At 41.7% G+C, this 22,176-nt stretch overlaps 1 protein-coding gene across 5 annotated transcripts in view; it reads right to left on the minus strand.

The window, feature by feature from the left end:
* LOC124177396 (sodium channel protein 60E-like) overlaps nt 1-18,167 on the minus strand; it is a 75,662-nt gene extending 57,495 nt beyond the window's left edge. The window contains exons 1-3 of one of the 5 annotated variants that reach the window (XM_046559741.1): nt 17,874-18,167; nt 17,452-17,572; nt 13,025-16,593 (exon numbers count right to left, since the gene is read on the minus strand). In XM_046559741.1, the coding sequence (XP_046415697.1) occupies nt 13,025-14,284 (1,260 nt within the window). In that variant the 5' untranslated portion in view covers nt 14,285-16,593; nt 17,452-17,572; nt 17,874-18,167. Of the gene's footprint in view, nt 1-13,024; nt 16,594-17,451; nt 17,573-17,871 lie in introns of all 5 variants that reach the window. The other 4 variants (XM_046559728.1, XM_046559747.1, XM_046559733.1 and 1 more) reach the window with 4 other exon arrangements.
* Nucleotides 18,168-22,176: the final 4,009 nt, after the last annotated feature.

Consider the following 22,176-nt stretch of genomic DNA (forward strand, 5'->3'; position numbering starts at 1 on the left):
TAGAAAAAAAAAAAGAGAGAGAGAGAGAGAGAGAAAGAGAGAAGAAAAAAAAGAACCAGCCTGCCGGGGATCCCTGGGGATAAAAATAGCGTCGAAGAGACAAAAGAGGGCGAGGTTAGGGATGAGTTGGGGTACGGGGTTGATAGTCGGTGGAAGACGGGAGGGATTTGAGTCTGCGCCGCTCCGTCGCAAAGAGGGGCGAAAACCGGGCAGAAAGATGAGATTTGAATTATGGAGGGCCATCTGGAAATCATGCACACATACGCTCGCGTGTGTCTGTGTCGAGCCACACTGACGGACACAATCGCGATAAGACGGGCGTAAAATTGGGGGAGAGAGATCTGCACAATCAGCCCTCAAGTTCTTTTCTTGTTCGTGGTCTTCCTTTTATCGTGTGGATGATTCCGGTGCAGCCTGGTGTTACAGGTACGGCAATGTCGGCGGATGGTCCATAAAATTTCCGCGCAATTCACCCGTCCAACGTTTTTCTGATCCCTGAATAAAATAACCGGCACTGCATTTCTTCCAATTTACTTCTGCATGCAACACAGCTACGGATTTTGATATGCAATTGCTTCGCGGAATTTTACACGCTTTCTTAACAGCACCATTTAAGCTCCGTCTAAATGAAATTATTTTATTACACGATTGTTGTTATTTATAGCCGAAATCGAGGTCCGTGATCCTGAAAACTTTTAAACAAATTCGCATGACTTTATAAGCGTATAAATTATGCGAGAATATATCCACTCGAAAGTTCGCTCGTCTCGAGTCGCTTGCTGTTTCTCTCTCGGTGTATTTGAACAACTCTTAACCGGATGATCGTCACCTCGATTAACACGAATACCGCAAAATGTAAATCGTGGAGAATTATCCGTCCCTTTTAGAATTGGGATTCCTTTTCGGTTGACCCGATTTCCATCACAAGTTACAGTCACGGAACGTTCGACCGAAGTCAAACCTGAAATTTGCGTGGTCACAATTTTCCGTTCGAAAAAATTGATTGAAAACAAAAGAATCAGCAACGTGTTTAAGTAAAAAATCGTCGCCTGCGGAGAAAATGGAAAAATGAAACACCAGCAAACGATTCAATATAAACATCACGTTTCATGGTTACAAAGAAAACCCATGAAATTTACTTTTCACGGTGATAACCTGTTTGATTTTTCACCCGTGTCGAAAAAATTTTTCATCGCAACGGAAAATTCGCGCAATAACACGAGAAACTTCCGTCTAACGTCGCCGTTGGATTTGCAACTATTATATATTGTACGACACGCGCAATTGTATCCGTGATAAATCACGGCGAATGAAAGCTCGGGTTTTCAAATGTAAACTGTGACCACACGAGGCCTTAAAGCTCACTGCAGTTTCACAATTACCTACGATCACGAAATTGCTCTGCGTGACGTCGAGCCTGAACTGCATGATCTAGATATGCCTGTAAGACCGTTAACCGTGCGGTTATATTAAATTTACAAGGTTTTATCGTACGAGCTTCGGACTGGTCATCGCTTTGTACGAAGTATCGCCGTTATTCGAATTCCCATCAACCAGCATCAAAAAAAGCTTCCACCTCACCCTCGTGTTAAAAACGTGAAAAAATCGTTACAGTACCTTATAGTCAGGCTTTGATAAACGAAGGAAAAATTCATAACAAACGTAACAAGTTACAACGACGGCGAAAAGCCCGAGCAGTTCCATTTACTCCAACGGTGCAAAGGTAGTTTCCAACTTTTCTCGCCTACCTAATACCGGTATGAAAACTGCAGGCGGCGTAATTTTGTTTCCTACCTAATACGCGCTCATTTGAAGCAAAAAATAAAGAATATAAAATGAAATAAAAAAAAAAACAACACACGCGACAGAGTCGCGCGAGGAAAGTTTGTAAATTTCGTTGGTGATTTTCATTTCATTTTCGTTCGCTGGTGTTTTTACTTGCGGGTTTTAGGTAGCTACAAGCGGCACTGCGGAGCGGCAGCATCGACACGGTGCGGCGTTTCATTCCTACATTGACCCCTGGAGTGGATATTGGTCATTATTCCATTACTGGTGGGTATCAGGCAGACCTCTGAATACCTCTTTCCCGAGATAAACAAGGTATTTATGCCTAAGCACCAACTCGACCAAAAGCTCAGACGTCCCTGCACGGTTTACGTACGTTCGACTCGCCGTTAGACGCCGTGGTGCAGTTTGCAAATTATGGAGACATTCGTGTAGGTATACCGTAGAGTTTATTCCCTACCGACGAAGTCGCTGCCTGCCGCATAAAATGCTAAATATCTCTCGTACACAGGCGCGATAAGAACTTCCAGACTCGAGTACGTAAGAGAAGGGAATCAACGACTACGATCGTGAATTTGAAACATACCTGCGCCTCTTTGGCGCCTGCATGATTCGCAGATATTGTTGTATGTAGGTATAGACGCTGATTAAATTTTTTATAAAGTGTTTAAAACCCGAACCGACGAACTTCGTAGATTTCTTAAAGCTGCGAAACTCTGCAGGCTATGAGTAATATAAATTTTTTAAATTTTTAAAAAATTTTTGCAATGGAATTTGGCACACAGTTTGTAACAAATTTCAAGTTTCTAAAACAGCAAAGGCAGATCTGAACGGCTTCGTCTTCTCGGCACGATGTTGAAAATATTCATGAAATTTCTTGAGGAATCTCAACATCGGGTCAGTAACAACGTAATTTTATACCCGAGTTACGTGGCATGAATTCTTTTCAAATACTACATAGATGAAGATTTCTCGGTGCAATTTTAACAATGACTAAAAAATACTCGAATCATTTTTTTCACGACAGTAATTAGTTCTTCTCATTCATTTATTTTATTCTCCGCCGTTTCGCGGTCTTTATTCCGCATGGGATGTTGAATCGACTGTGCAAAATTTTCCCTCACGCCTTTCCGCATTTTACAACATTACATGAAAAATCACTGAGAATGAGGATAAAGTGGCGAAATGTCCTGTAAACGTTATTAGTTATGTGAAATGCCATTTATAAAACGAGCAAGTTTTACCGTCTGTATAGTATAAGGTGTACGGGGTGAGATTCCAGGCGCAGACATTGCATCGGGGAAAATATTCAACCCCCCCTTTTTCTCCACAGCCCTTCAACTTTTCGCTGTATAACTAAGAAGATTTTTTGCAACTATATCGCTTATCTAAGTAGTTTTAGTTTGCACCAATATGCAAATTCCTTCTTTTTTTTTCTTCATATTTGCATCGACCGTGTTTCAAGTTTTTGCTGCGGACGAGCTGAGCTGAAGAATTCAATTGTGTTTGAAACTGTTCCGGTGAATTAGAAAGAGACGAAAAAAAATAGTTGAGTGGAACGAAGTGGAAAAGTGAATTCATCCGCTCGAACTGTAAACCAGAGACTGGTTATTATCAAATTTATTATAATAAAAACTCCGTGCATCTTCCGCTGCGCAATATAAATTTTTCCTTTCAACATTAATCGTCCTAGCGTTTAGTAATTTCATACAAAAAGGAAGTAAGAAAAAAAAAACGTCAAACACAATTGACGATAACGAAAGTTTTCGTCAAATGACAAAACTTTAATTCCATCGGTATTATGGATACGTATAATATTGTCTAATGAACGACGTGTTATCAGCGAACGACAAAATCAAAACGTTAGATCGACAAGGAAAGACGCGAACTGTGACCGTGACAAGTCAAACTTGTATTATATTAAGTCAACATATCCATCTCCTTCCTTTGTGCCACGTGAAGCCTACGGATTGGCAAGGAAAACATACCCTTTTCTTTCCCTCTGCATCGGAGAAGCTTCCGTCTGAACAAACAGAGGCCCATTACACGAGGCTTAAAACACCTTCGGAACCACGCGATTCTGTCAGTCCGCCGTGTGTGCGTGTGTTTCTTGGCAGTAAGCGAACGGAACATAAAAAAAGAGGGAAAATGAAGAAATGATTTTGAAATAAGAAACCCTGAACAAATTATCACGGTATGGCGACGCGCGTGTTCAGCACGAAGATTTCACTTAACGTAACATCCACAGATGTATAGGTTCAAAGCGAATTCGCAGAATCAGATCTATTCAATTTACCACGACGATTAATTATCGGCCCACTTGACTGCAAATGCCCTGCGGATATGAAAAAGTTTGATTAAATTCCCTCAGCGATTAACGTTTCAAATTTTTTACGAATTTTCACATGAATTCGGGATAAATGATTTATACCTCAGAACTCTGTAAAAAGAAGAAAAACAACTGTTAGAGGGATGCAATTTTCATCTGTGGTGTATTGAATAAGAAAAAAAAAAAAGTATTCTACCGTTGGCGAGGCGCGGAGCTTAAAGTAAATGTGTTACGGAGAGGGAAATGGAGGTTGTGCAAAAAAATTCTAGTGAGAATGAAAAATACAGTCTTTTTAAATATCTAAGTAGGAGATAAATAAGACTGTTCAAGTCTAGACTCTGGGAATGTTTTTCTGTATATTCCTTGTTGTTTTCAAACTGTCTTGTCCCTCGCTTGCCTGCTTCGTATACACGGGGCGTCCAGCCTTGTTTACCAAGTCTACGTATATTTGCCCGTGCAGGAATGATCTGATATTTGAACAGAGCTCGAAGAGATCGAAATCTGTGTTTAAAACCGACCTGAAAAAAAAAGCGAAAGAGATCGCGCAGAACGCGTAAAAGCTTGTGAATCAAGGAAACCCGGATTACGCGTGAGAAATGCTAAAATTTAAGGGTGAAAGTTGTATGTAAATACGGTTGATCAGTCAGGCAAGCAGACGACGTCGGAAATTTTTTTTCTGAATTTGTTTTGGGACGAAGAGATTTTATTTGATTATGAACCTATTGATTAATGCTTAGCTTCTCGTAAATGAGAAAATTCAATTTCGATTCGTTCGAAATTTATTTCAACCAAAAAAAAAAATTATTTCTTTTCCTCCCGAGCGAGCAAATATTTTTGGGTGCATTGTCGTACATAACAAGGAAAAAACAATTCAACTGACGATATGGACTTTCCATCCGTCCGTGAAATGAGAAACGGGATGAAAAAAGTCCGCACATGTAGTGGTGATTTTATGATATACATATGTATATTTTCGTTATTTTTACCGGATAGTATTCTCGTTCCATTTTTGTTACATCTTGGCGAAGATCGTCGAGACTTTGGGTAATGGATAATCATGCACAATCTGCAGGGCGAAGTTGTCGCGATGATTTTAAATTAACTGAAACCGGAGATGCGGAGATTTCACCACCCCCCCCCCCCCCCATTGGACCCTTCCCTTGCACTGCGGCACTGCTCGCGAGTAAGGAACCTAGTTTGAAAGGTCGGGGGTCGCGACTCGTGCCTGAAACAGAAACACCTACCCCCCACCCCCACGACCTCTTCTAAATCCGCCCCTTTCTTCTTTTTCCCTTTTCATTTTCCCCCGCTTCAGTTCATCCTCTAAAGTATTCACGCTGCCCCTTACAAGCCCGGCTTGTCAATGTTTGCACCGCGTTATGACAAAACGTAAAGATCCACGATCCAGGAATCAAAACGAATCCAACCCGCTGCTGGATGCTGGAAAATAGAGATAAGCAGGGTCACCGTGTTAAAAGATAAGCCCTTTACGACACCGGTGGAAATAATTTTCGTTAAGCGGCCGAGTAAAATTTTGAAATTTTCGATATTCGTTGTATTTTTTTCATACAAGCCGTGATCAATTGACCCTTTCAGCCCTTTCGTATACCTATGATAACCTGGAACCAAGGTATATAAGGTACGAGCAAATACACAGACACGCGCACAGGGTATAACAAGGGAAGGTAATTTATACAGCGCCCCCCGTTTAACCACCACGAAGAATATTTTCTCCGTAGATTCATATCCGCGGACAGTGGGATGAGAGATTTATAACTCGTTTTCTTTCTTAAAAAAAAAGTGCCGTAGGGATTTAGTTCCGTGATTTAGTTACTCCAGACCGTATGCAATAATAAAAGACGCGTGATTTATGTTCAATAACAGTAGCAACTAAAAGTATTTCGTATATTCGAAATGATTGAATTAATATAAATAAAAAAAATTCATAAAATGTTTGACGTTATTCATTTGGGGCTGATTTTAATCTTGGACATTTTTTTCAACCATAACTGACTTTCCTAACAACGATTGTTGCAAGATACGACACGTGGGCACTTCGTCACGACGATAGGTAAAAATTTTCTCACTTTTGTCCGATCAGCAAGATTTCAAGTAAGGCTTACAGGGGCTGAAAATAAATTGGTTCCTTATCAACCGCAAATGTTTAACAACCGGGTATCAAGCTGAGCCTCAATCTTACCAGGCACTTGAAATTTTCAGTGAAAACAGGGCAGCGGGAGGATTCAATCTATAATAACGTGTGCAGATTATCGAACCTCGAGCAATTACTTCCAGGCTCCCGAAATTATACGCCGGGTGGTTGGTACACGGTAACATTTATACACCACAAGAGATCGGTATGAAACTTGATTAAAAGAAAGATGAAAAATATATCCCCGTGCTTATAAATTTGTTTTTCTCCTACCGAGATAAGTACACGTCACAAGAGTAAAATTTAATCCAAACAGAACAGCGGTATTCGACTGTCCGCCCTCGAGCGGCATCACTTTGCAAAAATATAATTATCCTCGGCGATAAAAAAAAAGTAATCTTACACGTACTCAGCCGTATTTCCAGTCCGTAGTTTCACCGAAAAAAACACCTCGTCTTAATTTAACTTTCATTTTCTATAGTCTCCACGAAAACATCTTTTAACCGATGAATTAAACGGTGAAAAATGATTTTTGTCCTCTTCAACAACCCGGTTAGTTGCAAGCTCCGCTATACCGACATAAAAATTGCATGCAGTAGCGCTCTCCTTCCGTATTTCGATAAGTAAAATTATCGTTTCGATATCCAATAGAGAAAGAAGCGCAGGTGAAAAACGGGAAAAGTTTTTATGGGGTGTTGACGTGATGGGCTATTCAAGCCCGATTAACCCCGACACTTTGACAACGATAAAACGACGCCGCGGTTGCAAACCATTTGCAAGATTAATATGTACTCTGAATTAGTTGCTGCAAAAGCAAATTAGTAAGCCGCGAAGAGGAGCTCGGACGCTAGGCGAGGTGCTATAGCTCCCTCTGTTTTCACCTGCGCGAATTGTGTCAGCAGGCGCAGTGCGGTAACACGCACATTTCTGCAGCCATAGATATATATTTCTATCGCAGCTCCCCTAGGCTGGCTAGGCAAGCCGACAAACATAAATGCCCCCCGCATTGTGTATAACACATATCTTGTACAAAATACAAGTGTGTGTATGTGTATGCATAATGTACAATGCTCATACCGCCTCCACTCCCGCATTACACCAGTACACCGTATACATTTTTCGCTCACATATTGTTCCAAGTCTATAACGTACTCATAGAACCTACCAACGCTCCAAGAACCGTCCTTTTTCCTTCTTTTGCCAGCTTTTTTATCACATTTATAATACTGTTTTTTTTTGTTGTTGTTTTTCCATGCTTTTTTCTCCCTCTTGCTCATACTACGTCACCGATGCGCAGACTCGTCTTCGTATGCATAAACGGGTATGCAGCAGAGTACATGTAACGTGTATCGTATCATTGCACATCGTGTATAGCTGTGCACATATGTATATGTGGGATTTCTGTACGCAGGTTATATTTATACACAGGTACGAGGTTATAGGTAGGTAACTCCATACACGTCAGCTTCCTCCTTGAAACGAACTGCATGTCGCTGCTGCACAGTGTGTGACCTACCTGACTACAATATACGTTATGAGTATACCTGTATAGCTGCAGGGTATAAAAACATGCGAGGAAAAAGTTAAAATCGGGCGTAAACCACGTGAGCAATTAGGCGCGTTGCACAATATCTAGGCTATGCGCTGTTTTCACTGCAAGCTGAATTCCGAGGTCTTACAGCCTTTCGTCGAAGGTGAAATTATGATCGAAATATTTTTGCCATCGTCTTTTTTCACCCGCAACACCGTTTGACACCTTCCGAGGTGTGAAATTCGTTCCCTGGCTGAAATAAAATCTCAAGTGTGTACCAACGGCGGCCATGATCATTTTTCATCAACGTCTGGACTCACGCGTCAGTTATTTCACAATTTTCTCACGGCTCACACCGAGTTTTCATTCGCACTACAGGAATTCTAATCTGTAGAAGAAAAATTTTAACACCGGCCATGATATGAAGGTAACTTGTACAGGGGAGTTCATTTTTAGTAATCCAGTATCGTATTCAACTTTATGCACGTGATCGGTATAACTTCATCGTTTATTTTCTCTGTTCGATGCGATTTCAATTTATATACCATCAGACAGGATTTGACGAGAAGCGAAAAGAAGAGATAAAACTGCGGTAAACTCGGGGAAAAGGGAGGCGAGACTTTGGCAAATTCGTTCCAGGTTTTACACTCTGATACCTACATACGTGTATGTATAGACACCGTTCCCTCAACTTGGTCCATCCGAGGAAATTCGACACTGAGGATATAGATTGCTGCCGCTGGTGGGCAGGCAGATTGGAGGTTAGGAACACTCTTTTACACGATTAACACCGCAGCGCACGACGATACCGTTTTTATCTCTGAAACCACCAGGAGAGTTACGCGGATAGTCGTTACCTGGCTTCTATGGCGTCTAGACTGCAGACGACGATACCAAATTAAAGTACGCTAAGTAGGGTAGGGTAAGTACGGTTTGAAAAAACCGTTCTTACCCCATCAATTTTTAGTGTCTGATAGAAAAAAGATCCTTACGAAAGATGAGCTCTCTGTACAAGACTCGGAAAATAAAGAGGCGGAATGGAAGAAAGTTCGCTAATCCTGCTCGGCGTATTTACTTTGCATCGTCGTCCCTCAATCGTAGATTGGCGATCGATTGGAATTCTAGAATGGAAATAATAAACGAAACGAACATTGCAATATCAAACTACGCCGACGATGCTCGAGGGTCAAAAGACGGCTGATCAAACAATCGCTAGAATTGTGCGTATGGAAAAGTGGAAAGAATATCGAACAAATATCGGAATCCATGGATTTGTTTCTGAGCACATATATGAGGGTATCTTTTATTCATACAAAACGTGAAAACACCCTATATCATGAATCAAATATTCCATAGGCTGCGTATATTCTAATCCGAGATTACCGCGTTGTTTATTCTTTGGTATAAGGATATGCGTCACTACGGAAATTTATCACAATTTGTCACGCTCGGATTTTGGGGGTTGAGATTATCCCAGTTTTCGAAGACATGCAGTTCTGCACAAACATAGATAATGCGTCGTATATCTTATACCCATTATGCGTACACTGCACGTCCAATTTGCGATCGAACAGCGCATAATAAATAACGTACAGACAGCGATGATTTTTTTAAGGGAAAAATCAGCCCGACTTTATTATACATAATGCCCGTACCCGTATCAGTGGCGGGGCAGAAATGTCTGAGAATCAATCATTCTTTCCTCGAAGATTTTACGAAAAAAAGGGGGAGAAAAATTGGATTGAGAAGATGGGATCACAATAAAACGAGCTATATAGCTGGCGAGAGGATTTCTTCGCGGAATAAGACAGGTGCTAAAGACATACAAATTTCACGTAGCATATTCTAGCGGAGGTCTCGAAGATCGAGTGCGATGCAATCGCATATTGTTACGAGCGTATATTTTACGTGTGTTCTAGCTCTTCATCCCGTTCTCGAGTACAAGGATTTATATTTTGACGACTCGTTCTTCAGATTTTCTCCGACATTTTGATATAACATTGTATGTAAACCACAATTGATATGTCACATATATATATTTTTACCGACCATTAGCTCAGGAATACGAGTTTGTAAAAAAGTTAGCAAACTTTCTATCAAGAAACGGCAATGCGGTGATCGCAAAAACACAAAACCTACACGAATTGTAATTAATAGATCGTTGATCGCGGATGTAACGTTTTGTCAGTCATCGTGCGACATATGAACGATCGGTTATTGCCAGTGACATGAAACGGGATAATGAATGGCGACGGGAAACGAAATAATAAATGTCTCGTTGATGCTATGAATATAAATCCGTCGAGGGAAAATTTCGGATTGAGCGGTGAGAAAACTTTTCTCATGGTCCGCGAACCTGGCTAGTTCTAAAACTTTCATACTGTATTTCACAGTGCAGAAAACGCGCAGTGGAGCGGTGGAGTAGGATATATTAATTACGAACTGCGGATTATATCCAGGATAGCTCTGACGAATCCTGCAGGAAGAGCGGAGATCAGCTCGTGTAAAATTCATCCGTAAAAAAAGTAGTTTTGAAAACATTCTTCTCTACACGTAATATATCACCGAAAAATGATATTTCGAAACTAATTGTCAGTATATTAAGTAAACTGAAACGAATTCTCTGGTTCTTGGTAGTACATGTACAATTAAATGTTCTCTGGAAAATGCACGCATTGTATGTATACTAACATTATTATAATCTCAGTTTAGTGGCTGACACTGCACAGATAAGAATTTCCTCTGACGAGATACTTTTGATCTGAAGATGTATTTTTTCGTTAATACCGACTCGAAACTGACTCTCCATATCTCTACGGTGTTGTTATGTTGTCGGTAAAAGATAAACTCTATAGGCAGAGTAATCTTTTCACACGGAGTTCCTTTGGCGAGAAGCCCGCCCACCCTCAGCGATCTCTAATATCCGTGTACGCAACACCGTCGAACAGTCCGCAACCCTTCTCAACGTCCGTAACGCTGATGCGATTTTGGGTTCTCGACTAAACGAGCATCAATTCTGCTCGCCATGGAACTCGACCGTCGAGGCTGCTTAGAAAGTGTGCAGCGAAGTTGTATTCCTTGACCTGCGCGAAACTTTTTATCGGATATACCATACACGGGTACACGTTGATCGAACGTAGCTATCAATGCCACTGGCAAAAGTATAATAATTATGATTATCGCTCGGATCATTCATTTTTATCGTACTTTGTGGAAGATTGTCGAGGTCTCGTCAATACGGACCGAGCCTCTTGACGCGACGTTGAATTCGCGATCAGTATACTTAGTGCTGCTTTGACCTTTACCGAATTCGTTCCCAGAGACAAATTAATCGGCAAAAAAAAATAAAACTTTCCTTAGCGTATGTAGATACGCACACATCCCGAGACCGGATGCTGTTAATGCCGTGATCCGCGAGCGGGGAAGGAAACCCCCGGGGAGGAAGTTTAGATTGAATTTTTGCGGAAATAAATTCCAACTCGGCGAAAATTAATATACCTCGATAGATACCTATACCTATACGTATATGATCTGGAATGTTTCTACATGTGTACGTGTATTACTCGAGCAGGAATCTTTTTTCGCTATTTGTTTCTCCGTACACAGACTCGCAGCTTGCTCTGTGTTCGTCTGCAACACTGCGCACGAATACACGAAGGTACGCATTCTTGTACAGAAACGCGATAGAAATGTAATGAAAGATTTATGAGAGTCCTCTTTCCTCGCCCCCGTGACTACCATTCGCGAAAAGTTACTCCGCAAGCCATTAAATCCAAACGCCCGAGAGTTTGTTTGCAGCACTCTTTATCCTCCGTAGACCAAAACAACCACCTTATCACCCGGCGTTCTTCCCTCCGTCTCTCTTTGCCTTTCTCTCTCACTCACTCACTCACTCTCTCTCTCGCTTTCACCCTACTTCCGTTGTCCTTTTTCCTCTATGCATTTTATCCAGAATGGATCGCTGAAGAACATTCCGGCCGTTTTAGCGTCGGCGAAGCTACCGAAAACCGCGAGCCTTGTGCTTTTCTCCTTAACCAGAAAGACCTACGTAATTGCGGAATGAGAATTAGGTGAAAATGGATAAAAAGCCAATAGAATTTCGGTGTTTCGAGTATGGAATTACAATGCGGATAGAAATTATTATTCACGCCGAAGCTTGGCTGCTCATCGAATCCACCGGTTTGCAGCCTTAGCACTATACGCAGACAATAGTTTCACTTTCTCAGCTATAACTGGATTATAGCTCGTCCATTGCACCAGAGGTTTTGTCTTTTCACGATCACGGTTAAACCCGAAGCAATGAAAGCCACGTGTTTCTCCACCGCATTAGAGTTTACTCAGCTCGACTTTGTATAACCTCATTTACATTTCGTGTAAGTGAAGTTTGCACAAGCTCGCTTAAAACTTCACACAGTAATGAAAACGTGTTTTGCATCGCCCCCCAGGTTACATGGATGCATAAATTGAGGTGTGGATCACAGCAATTTCGAATCCCTCTTTTTAACGTCCGTCTTCCTCATTTTTGCAAGCATAAACGATCGGCAACCTAAACGCAGAATTTAATACGCACAGAGTAAAGAAGTATGGAAAACTCGTTTGCTGTCTGTTCCAAACGAAGCGACAGTTTCGCAGGGTCCGACTATACATGCATAGCTAAGTCGGTGTCACTGCTAGCTAGCCAAATGACATGCACAGTTTCGTTGGAAACAAAATTGCTCGTCTAGACGTGAGTTAACCCACTGCGCCGTTTTGCTAATTGCAAAGCGAAAGAGAAATAAAGCTTTGAAAAAATCAGCAGAGAAAGACTCGGTTCCATTTACGGACCTGCACTAGAATCAAAACTACTGTTTTACCGTAAACACGAGTCGCTCAAGCTTCAAAAAGGAGGCTTCACGGTTCAAAATCGGGTAAAACGTCATTCGCTTTTTTTTTTTTTGTGAGACCAAAAAAGTTCATGTATAAAATACCAAACGAGAGATAGTTCCAAATATTTTCTTGGCCTGATAGAACAATATCCAAATCGGAAGACAATCGATTGTACGATAAGTGCTATTTTTGAAAAAATTCATCTCCGTCAATAATTTTTTAAATCGTATTTCCAATCATCTTTCGCTTCGAATTGTCTATAAGATTTTTTATCACGGCAAATTGGAACAAAGTGGAGAATTCCCTTCTAAAGTATACTAATGAATCGAAATTATGAAAATATACCGCAGTCTCAACGTACCTCGTCATAAATGAAATTGTCAATTTCCTCCAAGGGTCGTCCGTAGAGATCGGCTGGAAATGGTTCGAACTTGTGTGGAAGCACAGCGCCATCTTCAACGGACGTCTTCCTGCGAGGCTGAAATCCGTACTCGCGAACAAGTTGAACAGTCCGATTTTCCAACCGATCCAAGCTCTCCTTGGTAAACGGTTTTACAGTCTGTTTCCCGGTATTTCCGGTACCCTTGCCGTTACCACCGCATGGTGACTTTTTCTCAGGATTGACATTCCGCGCACTCAAATTGTCCGAGAAGCTCGTCACCGGCTGTGGAGGCGATCCGACAACCTCAGCCTGGATCTCGGCGCTCCCCGAATCCCCGGTTCCCGAATCTGCCGAGGTCCCAGCGATGCCGGCGAGGGGGGGTCGCAGCCGGGTTCCGTCCTGCGGTTTGGGATCCAATTTCCTCCGAGGCGAGGTTTCCTCGGCCGACGAGGTGCCCTCGGCGGGGTTCTTCTCACCGTTTCCCCAAGATGCCGCGGCTTCCGGAGGGCTGAGAAACCGCTCGTCCCTTTCGGCGGGCCCCGGCTCCCTGGGATCGTAGGCGGCGAAACAAGGCCCCAAATCCTCGGGGTACCGAGCGCCGAACGCGCTGGCATAGGGCCGCGCGCTGCACCTCGGGAACAGCGGCGACAGCGTGTCGCCGATTTCGTGATCGCGGGGACTGAGGCCCCCGCAGGTAGGGGGTGACTCCCGCGCGGTCCCAGCGCTCGGTCGGTAAAACTGATGCGCGACGCTGTCCGCCGAGCCGAAATCCGTCGGGCGGCGGGACGCGGACCCCTTTTCCGCGCGGCGCGGCCTCGGCGATGTTAGCGAGGTCAGTGAGGCCCCCCCCTCAGAGGGCCCCGCTCGTCCCGGGCCCCCAGGCGACGACCTCCGCGGCTTTTCCGACCGTCTGCCCGCCCCGACGGCCGATCTTCGCGGCGGCTGCGGGGTCCGCGATATCCTTTGGGGCCTTGGGTGGCCCCCCGTTCCGATCGAGGGGAGGTTCAGGCTGCGCTGGCTCCCCGACGCATCTCGCCGCTCGTTCGGGTCCCCGTTCGGCCCGTATATCCCCTCCTCGGAGACTCGGTCCAGTTCCTCTCTGCTCAAGTTCGCGTAGAGCCCGGCGACCCGCGGCCGGTGGACGAATCCGTTCTCCTCCGAGCCGCTGCTAGGCGAACTCGGGGCCCGGTCCCCGCCCCCGCAGCCCACATGGCCGCCTCCACCCTGTCTAGATGTCATTCGGTCGCGGATTTCATCTCCCGTTTACCCGTCTCGGCACCGCTGCCCGCGTACATATTTTATTTATGCACGTTTACGTGCGCCCCGTGACCCCCTTCGGCGCCGCTTATTGACCGAAATTTTTCACACCCTCGACCTACGGTCGTTCAGCCACTGCGAAACGTTGCTTGTCCTGCGATTATTATTATTATTTTTTTTCTTCTCACTTTCTTATTACTTGATTTAATTATTTTACGCGATTTTCAGGGATTCGATTGTTCGCCGATACTCTTCTCTTCCGTAATTTTCTCCTTACTCAGTTATGTCGAATTTCAACGATTTTCAGAAAATTATTTTCCATGTTGTTCTGTTCGTAGGTATAATCTCGATTCTATTTTTTTTTTTTTTACTCTTTTGTTTAAATTATTTCATTCCTCACGATTCCGAGTCAAACGTAACTTTATATCCTATAGATAACGCACCATGTGACTATCAATTTATAAAAACTCTCAAGTTTATCTATTCGTTAATTATTTCGGCAATACTAATATTAGTAATCAAATTCCCACCAATAAAAACCAACGACTCGCTGATTATTTTTAATTTTAGCTCCTTCTTCGTATCCGTTTTACTGCACTTTCTATTTTATCTTCTCCACCCGTAGATTATAATAATAAGATGATCGAACGCATCGCACAGGCGTATTTCACTGGCTTGCTTTTAATTACTTATTTATTTCTCACTAAATTTTCACTATCAGAATTATTTATAATTATTAAATTTTCAACTTTTCAAATAAACAATCCTTATAAGCTACAAGCTACGAGTCACAGTCATGAGATGAGCGTATATGTTAATTAGTTACGAAAAGATCGCTGCCCCCTGCTTCAACAGCCGCGTATAATATAACGTAGACGTGTCCTTTTAAAACCGAGAATTTAAACAGCGATATTTAAATTGCCGGGCTGCTTTTCCATTTGCGTATGCGTAATGCCTATAATGGTGACGGTTAAAAGTGCCTTGAATTGTACAACTTATATTACGCATTATTAGATATTGAAAACGTGAACAGTTTCGATCAGCGAAGCTTTCATACGGTGTGCTCTATTCATATAATATACATGAATACATACATATGTATATATGTATATATATTTCTCTCCCTTTTCTTGTACCTGGGTAAAATAAAAACTGATACTGTTCTATGTACTGAACTACGTCGCACCTGTTTTTCACTTCATGATGAATGTTCGAATTTTCGTAGCATTATTATTCTTCTCGACATGTTTTATTATCGTCAACCGTCATCGTGGGGCGCATGGAAATAAAAAATTTAATTCGTATCACCACGTACATGTACATACGTGTAGACGTACATATATTGCTTGCTGAATTCGTTAAAAATTTACATCATTCTCATATACACGTTGCCTTTACAGCGCAAGTCGTAGACAAATTTTTTTTTTTTTTTTTTCATTCCATCACTTCACAAACGAAATGTTTTTTTATACTTGTTCGCGAAGCAGCTCAATATTATTTATAATCTGTGCTAATTCTATACAATATTAACCGCACGTTTGCTTTCTTTTTCTTTTTCTTTTTCTTTTTTATTTTATTATTACATTATTCAACGTGACTCGGTAAATTTTTTTTTGTTTATGTTTCAATCAATTTTATACTAGCTTGTTTGTTTAGTATTCGTCCCGTTTCCTAATTTCATTTAAATTGCTTTTTACTATTAATATATTCCTTGCTTTGTTTCTTGTCACCGTCGTATAATATTTATTACTTTAATTTTTTGTCAATCTTTTTCACTCACTTTCTTCGTTTCAATTGCGTGATTCAAACGTTACGTTACATATTATACGGAGACACAACGCGGTGTAACGTAAATGTAGTTTCTTTGTTTTTTATATTCACATACACAAATACCGAAGGGAAAATCAAAATGATAATTCACTCGAGGACCACAACTATTGAGTTTTCTGTCTATGTAAGGAGGTAAAGGTATAAGGTAGGTCGGTGTATTAAAAATTTAAACTGCACCAGTCGAAAATTTTCAACAGAACACCATAATGCACGTTTCACACTTTTCCTTTGGTTTTTCCTTTCCTTCTTTTTTCTTTATTTCTATATCATGTATTTCATCTCATTGCGATTTTATTCTTTCTCGATAAAGAACCGCGTCACGTCCACTTTCTCTCTTTCTCTCTCTCTCTCTATCTATCTCTATTTCTATTTTTCTCTCTTTCTATCTCTCTCTCTCTCTCTCTATACTCCCCGTACAGCTCCGTGCGGTTCGATCATAAACGACTTCTTGTCACGTACACCTATTTGTCAATCATTTTCATTTGTACTTCAACGGATTCCCCATTTTCGAAATTATTCCTCGTCCTTATATATAAATATATTATATAAGTTAAAATAATAATAATAATAATAATAATAATAATAACAACAACAACAGTAACAATATCAACGTCAACGCGAACTCTCTTGTTCGCCAAGTGTCGCGTGGCTCGAGAAACGATCGAATACAGTCAATTTCAAAATGGCTTCTAATTTCTCTCTCTCTCTCTCTCTCTCTCTCTCTCTCTCTATGCCTGTCTCTTTCTTTCTCTCTCTGTCCCCTCCATTACTCTAAGTCAAAACCTCACCGTCATTGTGTACGGATTAAAATTTGTTCAATTTTAAACGTAGAGAGTCATTGTGTAGAACTCAACAACAAAATTAAGGATCTCTTAAACGAGTGATAAGGACTTGGCTCTATAGATATTTATTACAGTATAACTTGAAAGCTCGGTCATTATATACGGACAAAAGATTCACTCTCAGACAGCGTGTTAAACATTATTCAACGTATGGAGAGTGAGTGAGAGACGGAGAGAAAATGGTAGAGAGCCGGGTAAGCGAACCCGGCTAACCCGGCCAATCAACTGCTCATTGTTAACTTGTAGAAAAGAGACAAACTATGAAAATAAAATAAAGGGCCAACACTGGACTTTATCAAATATCGTGTTGGGAAAAAGCTACCGATGCTTTTGATATAAGAAACGAGAATTGACGCTTGGTATGCCGGTCGCGGCATCGCAACTTTCGGAAGTTGGCGAACAGAAAGTTTCAATATCTTGAAATCATTTTTAATGATGAAAAATATAGGTATTGATTACTGTTTCTCTAATTTTCACCGTGAATTTAGACCAGTATATTATCGTTCTCTTCATCACGATCGTACAAAGAAAAACCAATCCGAACATTAGATTGACAAATACCGGTGAAGATTACTGCAGTACATGAGAAAAATCAGTTCTAGAATGGTAAAAACAGAAACGTGATCAGTGATAAATTTTTTCAAACTGATTAAAATAATTCGTCGATTTAATTTTTTTCGTTTCATTTTTCGTATCGAATTCCGAACATTAGTGATAAATATCGAATTCTCGAGCCAGTGACAAAGCGTGCAATTTACGATTCTATTTCGTGGGGGTATTCCTTTCTTTTTCTCGCTCTCTCTCTCTCTCTCTCTCCTCAGTCGCTACGTTAATAAAAGTAAAAGAAAGGATTTGGAGAAAAAAAAAGGCGAAAGCTAAATTCCGAACGATGATTACACGGTAATGGTATGTGCCGTAGAATATATATCACTGGGCGTAGATGTTTTCTTATCACTCCAGGGACCGCGTTTATACGGCTCCAGATCTCGGCGGGGTTACCGAACGAGCCGCGACCTCCTGCCGGCTCCGGAACCCGGTCAAGCAAAGCGAAAACGCACGGGTGCCTCTACGGAGAGCACTGACGGCACTGCTGCCGGTGGTGGGATCGCCGAAACGCAACGGCACTGTCCGCGAGAAACGGGACATCAGGGCGCGCGCGCCTATCGAGCGCGCGGTCGCTCGTTGTGACTGGGGAGTCACGTCAAATCGGCCGCCGACCGACAGACAGACCCGCACCGAAAGCGACCCGACGACCGAGACGCCGACCGCCGACCGCCGACCGCCGAAGGGACGCCGATACTCGACGAGGTGGGTGGGGAGGGGGGGGGAGAGCTTCCGCCGCCCCCCTCCCCACTTTGCCGATTTTCATCGCTATCTACGCCGAAACAGCTTCGTAGGTCGAGAAACGCGACGTTGATCCCTCCACCTGCGGCTGGACGAGCAGTTTGAGCGACAAATTTTTGGGGGCACGTCGTCCCGGTCCCGGGAAAAAAAACCGTTGACGTGCGCGAGTCTCGAAATGTCGGAGTCCGCGTATGCGAAACGCGAAAAAGGGGTCGACGGACCCGTTTTGTAGACAATTCTGAAGAAAATGACGACAATGTATTTTCATTTGACGTGGAAATAAGGAAATTGCACGGATTCTAAGAATTTAATATTTCGATTACGTTGAGCTTGTGCCGTTTCTTTAGAATTGTGCGTAGAATGGGAGTGTCCAGCCTTTTTTCTCGTTTGAGACACGTGGATCTCGATATTTAGAGATTTGTATGACAATATTTTTCCATGAATTATTGTAGGAAAGAAAGTAAGAAGCCTTTATGATTCGTGATTCAAAACTTACCTGCACTCTCTCAGTTTGCCAAATTGAAAATCATGTTGCAGTTTTGGGTTGTGGGACATGCTTCAGGTATCAGTTAAGTCCACACGAATCATGGCTGAATAATGCCTTATAGATTTACTACTTCAGAAATCGAACATCAAAACGTAACAAATTTCTCGTCACTTAGAATACGAAGCACGTTTGGTATATTCGCATGAAAATTGAAGGAAAATTCACTGTATGGGGGATCCGGCTAAGACGTGTCAGGTTTACGAACCTTTGCTAGCTCCGAAAATTTAAAAATTTCAAGTTCATATTATAACAGAACCTTGAAATTGTACGTAAGCGTGGCAGAGTTAATTTAACAAATGTTAATGTTTTCGGATACTTCGTACTGAAAATTGAAATGATCGATGGTTCCAGTTAATTTTTTTACAAATCAACAGCAGATTTTTGACAATAATCTAAACACAAGCGATAAAAATGTTAGTAAACCTGCGAAGAGAGCTGCAAAGTTTGATGTATAAAATAAACACGTTCAGAACCGACACAATCTACCGACGTTAAACATTTCCCACTTTCAAAGATTGGTCACCGTAAAAACTAATCGAAGGGAAAATACTCGGTTGAGTCTAGCGAATGCAAGCAAAGCTTTAAATTACACCTCACGAAGGGAGTAAAAACGATACTAATGAGAAAATAACCCTCTATTTTGATATTCTTTCAGAGGAATATTTTATCCGAGGGCGTTACAACATACGTGCCAGGGCCGAATGCACTTTGTAGATTGCATTTAATGAAAAACTATGCGTGCAGTCGGCGAGTCGAGTTTCGATTGCGTGTCTTAGATAGAGGAATGGCGCAAAGGGTTCGCGGCTGTATCTGCGGCTGTATCTTTCTCCTTGACTTTCCCTCCACCCCCGAAACGACGGATGTACTTAGGCGAATCGTCGGACGTGACACGCGAGGGGCGAAACGTGAAGGCCGCAGAGTCCTGGGGAATTCAAACACTCCAACATCGGGACGGTGCATCGTTTCTAGTCGAATGCGGGGAAGGCGGAACCGGCATTACAAAAATGTAGAGAAAGGAGTCTCTCCGCGAGAGAAACTCGGGAAATGATCTGACGGCGTTATCCCTTCGATTTTTCCCCTCTAACCGGCGAAACCACTTCAGGGCGAATTCCTGCAGGAGTATCGAGTATGTACTCGAGTCGATACACGTAAAAGTACTTCGGTGAATATCGCTCGGTACCTGTGAGTGAAAGAATAGGATCCTTGGGCTGCAGAGCACAGCTGCACCGCGTTTCTCTTTCGGGTGGATCGCATTTATAGAATACGTTATATGGGGAATTCCATGCGAACCCGACCAACGTCAGACACTCAAGGTTTCTGATTTTGTTTAAAAAAATTTCTGCAATTGTCCCAATTCTGAAACAGTACCACGAATGTTTTCAGATTTTTTGTTCAACTGCTCAATCATTTATAAATATTTTAAGTGATTTTGAAAAGGACCTTGTTTAAGATTCCCAAACAAAAATCTCATAAACTGTATTTTCTAATCTAAACATTTCTCCACCAGTTCCATAATGGAGCGATTTTTGTCTATTTTTCGGCATATTCAACTTTATTTTTTGATGAACTTTATAATGAAACCACTCTAGAAATGTTCTAAGTGAAAAATAAAAGCTTTGAGATTATTTTTTTATTTGTCAGACCGTTACAATGTTTTATTTGATCAAGAGAATTAACACTACTAAACAAAAATAGAAAAAAAACAGCCCATCTATGGGCCTCATCTTAAAATCTTTGGAAAAGAAAATACATTTTTTGACAATTTTAAAAGGTCCTTTTAATAATAACCCTCAATATTCATAAACAATTAACCAAGTGAATAAAAATTTTAAACAAAATCAAAAATGGTGAGGATCTGACGTTCGTTGGGTTCGCATGAAATTCCCTATGTATTATAATACCTACAACAGGTTTATCGTTCGCCGATTAATTATTCAAGACGTAAAATATACGCCGATTTTCAAGCTCAAAGGATTTGCAAAATTACATTTTACAATAACAAACTATATGTACGGTTTTTCTCGATAAAAAATGCAGAGCGTCGTCTCACGCCACCAGCGGCTGACCTAACAATGCTCATACTACTGACAGTGTGCCTTGTACTTCTTTGCACTGTTACAATGACCGCTCGATAACTCCGCATACATTTTCATTTAATGTCCCACTATAGCAATGCGGATACCGTTACCATACATAGACCGAGTAGAAATTGGCATGTGGTTACGGAAAATTGTAGCCCAATTGTCCTGCTTGCAAATTCGTATTGCTGCAGGCGCATTCGCAGTAGTAAGACCACTTATTAGTCCGACCTGTGCTCGCGTCGCGTGGCGTTACCGGAAACCCGGTTCTCTCGTCTTTGGAAATCAATTCGGATTTGTCGCAGCAAGAAAGTGAGTATAAAATACATTACAACGATAAACTTTCAAATAATATGTTTGAACTCGATACTGCCTAAATTCTGTGATTATACGTACTTTATGGTGTGAGATTGAACCTTATATTCAAGATTCAATTCAACGTATGTACAGAAAACACAAATCGAATCGATTTAGAGAAAATTCTTTTCGAAAACGGCGAGAGTATTAGTAAAAAAAAAAAAAAAAAAAGGTTCAAGAGTACGTCGAAACTTATGTTGGTGTATTTTAATCGGTACAGCGTCGTTAATTTCCGTGAAGTTCGTGAACACCAAAAGCACGTATACAGAATTATACATGTAATATTATCCACGTACACCTACACTTAGATTGTAGTTTTACGCAAGTTTTATTCTGGTCAAACGACCGTGACACCGGTTCGCTCAACAAGGTCCTTGTCCAACGTTGATGGGTTGAAAGTTTGAGAAGGACGAAAAATAGAGAGAAAGAAAAATAAAATAAAGAAAAGACAAGCAAAAAAAGCACAATACGAAAACAAAATGAAAAACGTTGTAATGCCGGGAGTTTGCAGTCGTTGTCGTCGCTCGTGCGAAGGCATAAACGGGGGTTATTAACGTCCTTGAAAGCTTTCATTTGTCAACGGCTCAACGACAGCTGTACGTTTCCCGACAGAATATTCCCGGCACACACTGCAGCAGCCGGTTCGGCTGCTGATGGTAGGTATAACGTAAAACGGCACTTGTTCTTAATCGGTCCTAATCTTCCATAATCCCGACTTCTCTTCGCGCTTCATTTTCGACAAACGAGGGAAATTCAATTGCCCGGTAATCTACTTACCGTCTGACACATCTCGCCCCTTGCCCCGTACCACCGGCGATCTTTGCGCATTTTTATTTTATTTTTTTCCTTCTACTTCCTCCCCAGCCGGTTATCGGC

Source organism: Neodiprion fabricii, chromosome 1 (assembly GCF_021155785.1).
Source record: "Neodiprion fabricii isolate iyNeoFabr1 chromosome 1, iyNeoFabr1.1, whole genome shotgun sequence".
NCBI classification, from domain to species: domain Eukaryota; kingdom Metazoa; phylum Arthropoda; class Insecta; order Hymenoptera; family Diprionidae; genus Neodiprion; species Neodiprion fabricii.